This window comes from Sinocyclocheilus rhinocerous, unplaced genomic scaffold (assembly GCF_001515625.1).
Source record: "Sinocyclocheilus rhinocerous isolate Xijiao unplaced genomic scaffold, SAMN03320098_v1.1 scaffold1268, whole genome shotgun sequence".
In the NCBI taxonomy this organism is placed as follows: domain Eukaryota; kingdom Metazoa; phylum Chordata; class Actinopteri; order Cypriniformes; family Cyprinidae; genus Sinocyclocheilus; species Sinocyclocheilus rhinocerous.
Window position 1 is genome coordinate 2253836 of NW_015664016.1, and position 10926 is coordinate 2264761.

Genomic DNA, 10926 nt, shown 5'->3' on the forward strand with positions numbered 1-10926 from the left:
TAAAAGAGCAGTCATTTAGAATACATAAAAAATATGAATACAGAAAATATCCTGTTGGTTCTAAAAGGTTTTCCCAATGATGCCATAGAAGAACCATTGTTTGGTTTCCAAAGGATCTTTCAGTGAACAGTTCCTAAAATAACCATTTTTACTTGGTGTGAAGAACATCTTAAAAACCTAAAGAAACTCTTACCACTATAATAATCTAAAGAAACGTTTTGCACTGTAAAGTAACTCGTTGTGCAGTTGAAAGGTTCCATGGATGTTAAAGGTTCTTCATGAATCCATAGATGCTAAATAAGGATTTCTTTTTTTTAAAGAGTGTAGGATTTTTATGTTTTTCATTAGAGCAGTAACAACCACCGGTAATTGATTAATAAGATACTGCTCAGAACTTTTTAATTATAGTGAATATAACAGATCAGACTGCTCTTTCCAGTACAAGAGTAACAAAATAAGACAAATAAGATGCATATGGGTAACACATCAGCTCACTCAGTGCTGTTACAGTGTTGTTAAAGGAGAGATTACTGATAGGAGTGACTGACTGAGCAAAGGTCTGTAGAGTCTGAAGTTCTGCCAGCGGCACAAACTGTATTTGAGATATCAGTCTATAAATAAGATTTCGATGCTTTATTTCATGTCACTATTTGACATAACATAACATGGCCGACACACTGCTGTCCCCTCATGAAAAAATAATTACCTCATGAAGTTATCAAGATGCCCCTGAAATCACATCCAGGTGGCAAATGTTGCCCCTTAAAAACGTACAATTCTGACACTAATACTAATACACTGCAGGCATAAAACAGAAAATGATTATTTAACTTCTGTATTATCCTGTTCATATTTCTTTTCACATTCCTCCTAAACAACAGATGTCACTACACATCTTTTCCGTCTTTCCATCTGTATCTTAGCGAGCGAGTCACCACGGTTACGTCGCGTCTATTGGTCGTCATCATGGCCAATGTTTTCAAAATGGAGAGGTTGACAAGCATGTAGAGGACGTACAGCAGCGACTCGTCAATATTGATTTGTTTTGGATGGTTGCGCATAGAAAATAACGCAAAGACATGAAGTCAGACGTGGAGGAGTTGATGCCCAGACTTCTGCCTGTGGAGTCCTGCGACACAGAGGAATATAACTCAAACGAACCGCCCAGAAACCCTCAAGAATATCTCAGACAGGTCCAGTAAGTCATTCTTCATTTATTCTTTTAGGTTTTAAAACAGACGTTATGTAGAACTTTATTTAAGCACCATTGTGCTTTACATACGTGCAGTACATACATATGAAGTTCTAATCGTATTGAAACAGAAAATAATAAATTTGAAATTAAAATAATATTCATAAAATTCAAAACCAATGCAAAAGAAAATTAAATATTGATTTGGGAAAATTCTCAGTGATATAGTGTGCTTTGAGATAGGCCTACTTTTTTTTTCCAAGTTAAATTTAATGATATGCATGATTTAACTTGTGTATATTTAGTCATATTCCATTGCAAAAGTAAAAAGACATTTCATTATTAATATCGAGAAATTAAGTCTGTACGAAACGGGGCATTTTTTAAAATGAAAATCTGGTTACAAAACGTTGTACTTTATCACTTGGTTTTATATTTTTGTTGCTTTCTAACATGTTTTAAAAAATACTTTTGTTTGTTTATTGTCTAATGATTTTTTAGATGCTCATTGTAAAAATTAATAAAGTTGCATTATGTTTTTTACAGGAGGGAAGCGTCTCTGTGCCCAGATGTTGTTGTGGCACAAATTGATCCAAAGAAGCTGAAGATGAAACAATCTGTGAATGTGTCTGTGAGTGTGACAAGTGAACAGTGGCTATTAAATTGTAAAACTTGTTATGTGTGTAATAATTTAGCTTTTTTTTTTTTTTAACAGATCACAGGTTGTCTGGCCGCACCTCAGGGTTTCTCTCCCTGCTTGAAATGGCAGCAACAACAAGTCAGCAAATTTTCAGAAGTCAGACAGGTGTGCAATTTTAACTTTTACTTGTACAAGTACTTATGCAATAGTATCTAGCATTTGTCTGTTTGCTTTTTAATTAAGAACTATTAATATAACTCTTTTTTTCTTCTTTTTTTCAGAGTGTTAACAAACATCGTCAGCATTGGAAATCTCAGTTTTTGGATGATAATGTTGTCATGGTAAGGCAACTGATATCTGGACAGAAGACATATGATATGATATGATATGATACTTTATTGTCAGACTGAGTCTGAAATGTTTGCAATTATTCAACAAACAATCAACATACCATTAAACAGTTGCATACACGCAATCCACACGATATATCTTACAATCACAAATACAAAATTCCACACATTACACAATAGGCTCACATAAACATTACATTACACAGACATTAAAGGGGTCATATGATGCGATTTCAAGTTTTCCTTTCTGTTTGGAGTGTTACAAGCTGATTGTGCATAGATAAGATCCCTGAAGTTGCAAAGACTAAAGTCTCAAAACCAAAGAGATATTCTTTATCAAAGTTAAGACTCTGCCACGCCCCCCTAAAACGACTCGTTCCACTCACATAAAACATACTTGTACGTTACAATCCTGTAGTACATTCAGTTACTGTACTTTTGATTAAATGATGAAAAAGTTGCTTTAAAAGCAAAGTCTTCTCCCCACTTTAGCCCAAAATGGAGGATGAGGATGGATGGAAGAGGTTCTGCTTGGGTGAGAATGTTTGCCTTGACATCCAGCTGAAAGAAGAAGACAAAGTTAACCTGAGTCTTGATTATATCAAGGTAATAATAATAATAATTCCCCCCTTATAAGATTATCAACACACTGTGATAATGGTTGTCAGTATAAGTAGATTACATTGAGTAGATTTATTATTACAAAATGTGAGCATTCTGCCATGATTTGATGTTCTTGAATCTCTTTATATCAGACTGGTTTCCCACCATTCCTAAGCATTGTCAGCAAACTAAACCAGGTAACTGCCATTTGACAGCAGAAGTGATTATTATTCACATATAATTCACAGATTTTAATATTTAATTGTCATTGCATTGCATTCCCTATTCAGTCAACCATTTCAGCTGTGCTTGATTATTTAATCAATTGGTTTGAGGAGAGAGACTTTGTACCACAACTGGTAAGTCCAATTTCTCTATTGTGTCACATTCAATATACATGAATATATTTAAAGAAAAGGTAAAATATTTATTTCTTTGTCACTAATAAATTGTATGTTTTGCATTTTTTCCCAATAAAATTTAATGGTATTATTGAACTGTATTTCAGTTTAGCTGTACGTTGCACATTCATCTTCACAGGGCAGATGGCTTTATGCATTACTAGCGTGCCTTGAGAAACCGCTGCTTCCTGAAGCACATTCCCTTATCAGACAGTTGGCAAGACGGTGCTCTGCAGTGCGTGCCAATCTGGTAAACACCTTTTGGTTTGCTCTGAATGAAAAGCTGGGCTATCATTATTTTCTCCCTGGCTTCTGTTGCAGTTGCACAGGTGAAGGCTTGTTTGTTGACAGCCTAAAATAGGTTGCTTAAAATAGACTGTATATTATTTTTCTCTTCCAGGAGAGCAAAGATGACGATCGTTTGTCAGCTCTTAACTTGATGATTTGTATTGTTGCCAGGTAACTGACATGGTGCTGTTATAGACAGATTTAGGGTTCCCTGAAATATGTGCAGGTGTCCTTATGAAGTATAATCACACTCCTGTCTATTAAAGGTATTTTGAGCAAAATGATTTGGCTGACAAAGAATGAGAAGAACTTGGAAACAGACGGAGGGGCCTTTGTGAAGAAAATTCATGTGCGTGAAAGGAATCATGAGAGATTCTCATGAGATTTTGTAAAGGACTATACAAGCCAATTGCATTGGGTTCCATGTAATATTGAAGTACACCTGTTACAACTATAAATTACTGTCCTTTAAAGCATTTTTATTGTCAAATAAAACTTAATTTCTGACATAAAATGTAAACATCTTTGGCCTTTTGGTATTTCATTGTCATGCTGGTGGTGTGCTGCGTCTGCTAAATAAAACCATTTCAGATTTATTAAAGAACTCACTAAAAATCATCCTTATTTTTATTAAAAAATATAGATAGATAGATAGATAGATGTCATAGATGTGGTATGCAAGATAAAGAGACAAGATTTTTCAAGAACCTGTCTGTCCAAAATAATAATAATAATAATAATTATTATTATTATTTGTAATATTTTTCATGACTGAAAAAACAAGAGACGTTTGTAACCCTGTTATATGTGGCAATGGCAAGTGTTATAGCAGCCATAGGAAAATCTGATATAACAAATGTTGCAATGAGGGGTAAAAAATTTACTTTGGGACACAAAAACATAGTTGCATACAACAGCCTGGCACTGAAATGAATGAATTTGTCATTTAACGGTGATCCTGTCAATCAAGGGCGGTTCTTGCGCGCCACCTGTAATATTACAGGACCGCACGTGATCCGAGCGCGTGCACGACGCTCCACGCGCTGCTGGAAGACGAAGCGCAAGATGGCGGTGGTCGTGCGAAGTTTGCAAGACCAGCTGGAAAAAGCCAAGGAAAGCTTAAAGAGCGTGGACGAAAATATTCGAAAACTAACCGGCAGAGATCCGAGCGAATTAAGGTATTACTTAATGAAGCGTTTTAATCAGTAACATTTGTTTGGGGGGAAAATAAGCCAGGGCCTGTTAGCAAGCTTAGACTGCGTCTAGCTCGCAAGCTAAAGAATCACGTGTGTTTCATTTCAGGGGTTAAAACAACGATATATTACACTAATTAATTTTTATATCTGTGCAGTGATATCTCACAGTTATGTATATCACCCAGGCCGCCATAAATAAATATGCTAGAAAGCTAGCAGCAAGTCCGCAGTTTGTGTTTGAAAGCACAATGACACGCCTCAGAAAACCCATTCTGCGCTTCATTTCTTCATAATGAAGGCTGGTTTTAAATCTAGCCTCGGTATCGTGTTAATCAAATTAAAAACAAGGTTCTCTTCGAAGATTTATCTTTAGAGTTTAACTGTTGGCAAAGGTGATACATGAGTCCTGCAGGGACCTCCTGCTTTGTTTGAATGGGAAGTGAGGTGTGTTAGTGGATTTGCTTCAAGAACTTTGCTTTGGATAGCAGCGACACAAAACAGTACCGTAATTGTTTGTCTTATTAAAGTAACAAAAATGTTCTTAAAGATCCCCCATATAGCTTTAGAAGTGCATGTTTATTGGCAACATGTTGCCTGGACCGGATTGGAAAGACTTTTTATTTATTTATTTATTTTTAAATAGCCAATAGGCTTTAAGTATGTAACAGCAATGGACGTGATTTGCTATGTGTCAGCTGGTATTAAGGGGGCAGGTCAGTCTCATTCTACAGAGGATTTGATTGGACAAAAATCTATTTTGGCTGTTGAACATGATTATTTAAAAATAAGTTGAAAAGCATAAACCATCAATTAATTGGGTCTGGAATTACTAAATTATCTATATTTAGTGTTGTCCATGTCTGTGACTATATATTAAATATTAATATCCACTGACCTAGACTATGTAACTGAGAAGCTTGCGTACGTAGCTGAGCAAGAAGTCGTACAGTCATAGTTGGGTCTGTTCTTTTATATAAAGGTATAATTATTAACTCTGCATCTTCCACCTTTTGCCTTTTTCTAGACCGGGTCAAAATAGGAGACTTACCATCACAGGCCCAGGTGGAGGTAGGGGGCGTGGAATCAATTTGCTGAGGTAAGAATCTGTTCTTATGTTAGCAAGTGCTTGTAGTAATTTCATGTTGGATTTATTCTCAATGTCTGTCAACCCTTATCAGGCGTGCACTCTCAGATAGTGGTGGAGGACCCCCAGCCAAACAGAGAGACATCGAAGGGGCACTCTTGAGGTGGGGCATCGCTTACCGATTACCTGATTTCTAGATATGTTATGAAATAAGTTCATTTCTGTTAAGCATGCTTCCAAATGTATTTACAATCTGATTATGCCAAACTAGGCTGGCAGGGGTTCAGCGAGCCAGGAGAGATTCACGCCATGACAGCGACGCTGAGGATGATGACGATGTCAAAAAAGTATGCAGACTAAATGTTTTTTTTCCCCCCACTTATGTAGATTTGTCTGCTTATGTTTTTAACATATCCTTGCTCTTTTTTTTTTTTATCTACAGCCAGCGTTGCAGTCATCTGTGGTTGCTACCTCCAAAGAACGTACGCGCCGAGATCTTATTCAAGATCAGACAATGGATGAGAGAGGAAAGCAGAGGTACTGCTATTGACTTGGGCATTGTCTGAAAAGCTTTTTATAATTTATTTCCTTGTTTTTTCACCACAAATTTGCTTGAATGGCTAATTAAACCTGGAACTTAACTGTTTTATCTGCTCATTCAGAAACCGGCGCATGTTTGGCCTATTGATGGGAACATTGCAAAAGTTTAAGCAGGAGTCTACTGTGTCCACAGAGCGGGTGGGTATATGCTATGAATTAAAAAAACATGCTTTGTGTCCTATTTTTTTGTTTCCTTTGTGAGGCAGTGCCTTTGACATATTTGTCTAGAATAAAGAATATTATTTTTCTCATCTGGTCCTCAAAGCTGAATTATTCCCAACCCACGTTATTTGTATTCAATTCAAGTTGAGATAGAGTCAGCGAATTGCACACAACACAGTCAAACCACATCTGAAACAAAGTGCTGCTTTAATTTTAAAACTTCATGTTTTCCCCCCCTCCAGTTAAAAAGACGCCAAGAAATTGAGCAGAAATTGGAAGTGCAGGCAGAACAGGAGCGTAAAAAAGTTGAGAGTGAAAGGAGAGAGCTCTTTGAAGAAAGACGTGCCAAACAAACAGAGCTGCGGCTGCTGGAGCACAAAGTGGAGCTCGCTCAACTGGTATGTCTCACAGCTGCAGGGAGACAGCAGCTCTTTTATTGTATACCTGCAGAAGTTTTATTTGGATAGACTGTTCTTGGTCTAAATTTTCCATGCATTATGGTGTTCTCATGTTTCAGCAAGAAGAGTGGAATGCACATAATTCAAAGCTCATCAAGTTCATTCGCACGAAGACCAAGCCACCAATCTTCTACCTGCCCGGGCGAATGTGCTCCGCTACTCAAAAGCTCCTGGAGGAGTCTCAGAAAAAATTAAATGGTAAGTTCAATTTTGATAAGTTTTAAGTTCTCAGTTCCCCTTTTTTTTATTGATTGGCTTCTGCTGTCTTCCTCTTTTTGTATAGATTCAGTATAGATTTGTATATATTTTAGACCTTGTTTACACCTGCTATTTACGTTTTGTGTGGTCCGTAACATGCATTTATAGTGCAAAATGCATCCTTGCACTCCTGCATTTACCATGTTGTTGTTTTTTTTTTAATGGAAATTTTTCATTTTGTTTTGTGATCATCTAATTTATAATAATAAGTATAATGTTGGTTGCACTGATTACCTTTTCTATTCATAAGTTTCCATCTTTAAAAAAATATATAATTTTCAAACTATTTAGTAAATATTATATTAGTAATTTTATCACAGCATGTTGATTGCTATACTTAAATTAAATGAGTGATAACCTATATGTCGGTTTAATGTTGGACACCATGCTCTAGTCTAAGATATTGGCATCGGGCAATAAAAAAAATCCACCACTAGTATTTAACAACTAAAACACAGTAAAAATCTGGATTAAATGAACCAAGCTGTGTGTTTTATTGTTTGAACACAGAAGTGGACGTACCATGGTGTGACATGCTATATTCCATCTTAAATGATTTCAAACTATATTTAGCTAATTCTTGTAAAATTATGTATTCAATTAAGACTTTTTACTAAAAGACTTTGCCTTTATTATCTACACACAATCTATCTCTTTTCTACCTTTTTTCACCATTGATTTTTAAATCTCATGATTGGTTCCCCCCCACTCAATTTCCAAGGTGTGTTTGATGAGAGACGTGAAGCCTTTGCAGAGCAACTCAACAAAATGGAGGCTCGGCCAAGGCGTCAGTCCCAGAGGACAGGTGACAGAGAAATGGAGGATAGCCGTCGGGCTGAAGAGACGAAGAAAGAAGATCAAGAGGAGGGTAAGGTTGGAGTAGGGCGGACAGGTAACAGGCATGATGTGGAGATGGAGGACGAGGAGGAAGATGTAGTCGAGGAGGAAGGAGAGGAGAGCTCAGAGATTAGGGAGAGGGAGGGGAATCAAGAGCAGGAGCAGAGTGAGAAGGATAAACACGAGGAGAGTGAGCAGAAGGCAGAGGAGGAAGATGAGGAGGAGGACGAGGAGGAGGATGTAGGAACAAGTGAGGCTAAGGAAGAGGGGGAAGAGCAGATGGAGGTTACAGAAGTTGTGAGGGAAGATGAGGCACAGGGTAAGTTGCAGGTTGAGAGTCCAGAAGCCACAGTTGAAGAGGTAGGTAATGTGCAAAAGGAGGAAGAGCAAGAGACCGAGAACGAGACTCAGCAGGACGTTGTAACAGACTCTCAGCAAACCCCCGAAAGCCACATGGAAATACAGCCTGAGGAGTGTAAAGAGCCTCAACTGGACGTCCCGACCCCTAGCGTGACGGAACATGACACCAAACAAGATGACACAGCGCCTGAGACCCAACAGACACAGCTTGAACCTGACACAGAAATCCCTCAAGAGCAAAGCCAAGAACCATCAGTCCAACCACAAGAAGCCAAGGTAGACACAAAGGAAGCTAGCGAGGAGACCGATGAGGCTCGTGGACGGGCCAAAGTCCGTGCCAAGAGGAGCAAGAGCCGAAGTAGCAGTTCTTCTTCCAGTTCCTCTTCAAGCTCCTCCTCCAGTGGATCCAGCTCCTCTTCCAGTGGCTCCAGTAGCAGTTCCTCTGGCTCCTCCTCGTCGTCTTCCAGTTCACGCTCCCGTAGTCGCGGCAGGGATAGAGACGGCCGAGACCACAAACGCCACCGGAGACCGTCGGACAGGGAGCGCAGAAAGAGCGGCAGTGAGAGAGGACACAAGTCCTCAAAAGGCAGTGGACGAGAAAGCAAGGGCTCCAAAGACAAGAACTCCAAACCTGACAGGAAGAGGACGAGTTCGGAAGGAAGCAGGTCAGGGAGGAGGTCCTCCAGAAACGAGAGGGATCGGAAGTCTGATCGGAAGGATCGGCGTTGAAAAGATGCCAGTCTTGCATAGTTTCTTCAAGGCCATTGTGTGGTTACCCTAGTTTTTTGAGGTGCTGTTGCCTTGCTGTTCTTCTTGAGTGGGTTTTACTTTTGAATTCTCCATCTCCCAATCTTTTTTTCTTCTAGTTTCGTCTGGCAACTGGTTATTTCAGTGTCTCTTGGAATTTTTAAGATTTATAAACTGCTTTTTAGAACCATCACTCTGAACGACCTTCAGACCTTCCACATTATCTGACGAAATGTGCTTCTTGTGCTGATCCTTCATCTGTTCCACCACGGTGTTGCCAGTTCCTGTCATACAGTAGCTTAGCCACTGATGTTTTCAGTTATGCGACGCCATACTAATGTGATTTTTAACATTCAGTAAATATAAAAGTAAAAGCATCCATTTTGACCGTATCTTACAGTGATGCAGTTCTTTTGTTGGTGAAGCAAAATTGTCTGTTTTTTTGTTTTGTTTGTATAAATCACTCATTAACAGAGAAAAAAAAGACATTAAAGACTATTTCTCTTCATGTATCCGTTCTTGTTTTTATTTGCGTGTTTGAAATGTAATCTTATCACTTGAAATTGTGTATGCAGACAACACTTTGAATGTTTTCAGTATAATGACAAAACTGAAACATTTATGCTGAATTTAAATTTAGTTGAACATGGTCATTTCTAAAAATTTTGCTTCTTAAACCTAACACATTAAATCCTATTTTAAAACCGCAGATTTCAAAGTGTTTCATTTAAATGAAACAAAATCTAAAGAAAAGAATGTGTTCTTGGTTTGAAATTTCTTTTTGCAAACAAAATCCCCCCTTTTTGTTTTTTGGAAATTGCTTTGTTTGCAACTCTTCTAATGAGCAGCTGAGTAAATCTGGACTCTTATGACCCCATTTAAGACCAATTACTGGTCTTATTTAGATAATAATCACAACTAATAACTTGATACGAGTCAATACAAGATCAATGCAGAAAAAATACAATAATCAATACAAACATGGTTTCTTTTATTCTAAACCCTTCAATTAATTATTTTCTGATTGGGGGAAATGGGTAGAAGCTTCTAAACTTAAGATCCAGTGGCTAAATGTTCCTGTTGGTTCAAACCCAATGAGGCAAGATTGTACCTATTCAGAAGTTAAAAGTAATTGCTTGTGTCATGAACTTGTAAAATTCAGCCTTAAGGAAGATTCAATGTATATATTTATTAATTTTAGTAACATGTTCTGTTCCTCACCTCATGGTGGCAGTAGTGCTTTGCAAAACACCACGAGAACATACTGTCTTTCCCCCAGGTCTTCTGCAGTGTTTTTGTCAGCTGAATGAGTATCCGGTTGTTTCCACACAGTTACACTCAACATCAATGCATCTGTGCATAAAATTTCTTCTCATCTCAAACTTGGCCATATTGAAATGGATATATAACTATGTTTGTAAATGGATATGCACTCTAGCCTTCCATTTGCAAGAATGGGCCTTCTTTGGATAAACAAGTATCTAACTAGAACAAATTACGACTTCTTATTCCTCATAAACAATTACATTTGAGAACTATTCTCAACATACACCAATAGTCACAGTAGAAGAGAAATAAAGCTATATACAGTGGGGAAAAAAAGTATTTAGTCAGCCACCAATTGTGCAAGTTCTCCCACTTAAAAAGATGAGAGAGGCCTGTAATTTTCATCATAGGTATACCTCAACTATGAGAGACAAAATGAGAAAAAAAAATCCAGAAAATCACATTGTAGGATTTTTAAAGAATT

The 10926-nt window shown here is 37.7% G+C and overlaps 2 protein-coding genes across 2 annotated transcripts; both read left to right on the plus strand.

Annotated features, from left to right (window-relative positions):
- Window positions 1-923: 923 nt before the first annotated feature.
- Window positions 924-3981, plus strand: LOC107729281 (gem-associated protein 2-like). Its single transcript, XM_016539742.1, has 10 exons — window positions 924-1198; window positions 1739-1823; window positions 1908-1997; window positions 2114-2173; window positions 2675-2788; window positions 2938-2982; window positions 3076-3144; window positions 3326-3436; window positions 3587-3645; window positions 3741-3981. Exons 1-10 carry the CDS (start codon window positions 1080-1082, stop codon window positions 3775-3777), a joined length of 789 nt encoding a protein of 262 aa, XP_016395228.1. The 5' UTR covers window positions 924-1079; the 3' UTR covers window positions 3778-3981.
- Window positions 3982-4484: 503 nt separating this feature from the next.
- Window positions 4485-9616, plus strand: pnn (pinin, desmosome associated protein). Its single transcript, XM_016539753.1, has 9 exons — window positions 4485-4652; window positions 5695-5766; window positions 5849-5917; window positions 6026-6101; window positions 6197-6291; window positions 6417-6492; window positions 6759-6914; window positions 7034-7172; window positions 7954-9616. The coding sequence occupies exons 1-9, from the start codon at window positions 4540-4542 to the stop codon at window positions 9156-9158; spliced, it is 2001 nt and encodes a 666-aa protein (XP_016395239.1). The 5' UTR covers window positions 4485-4539; the 3' UTR covers window positions 9159-9616.
- The last annotated feature ends 1310 nt before the right edge of the window (window positions 9617-10926 follow it).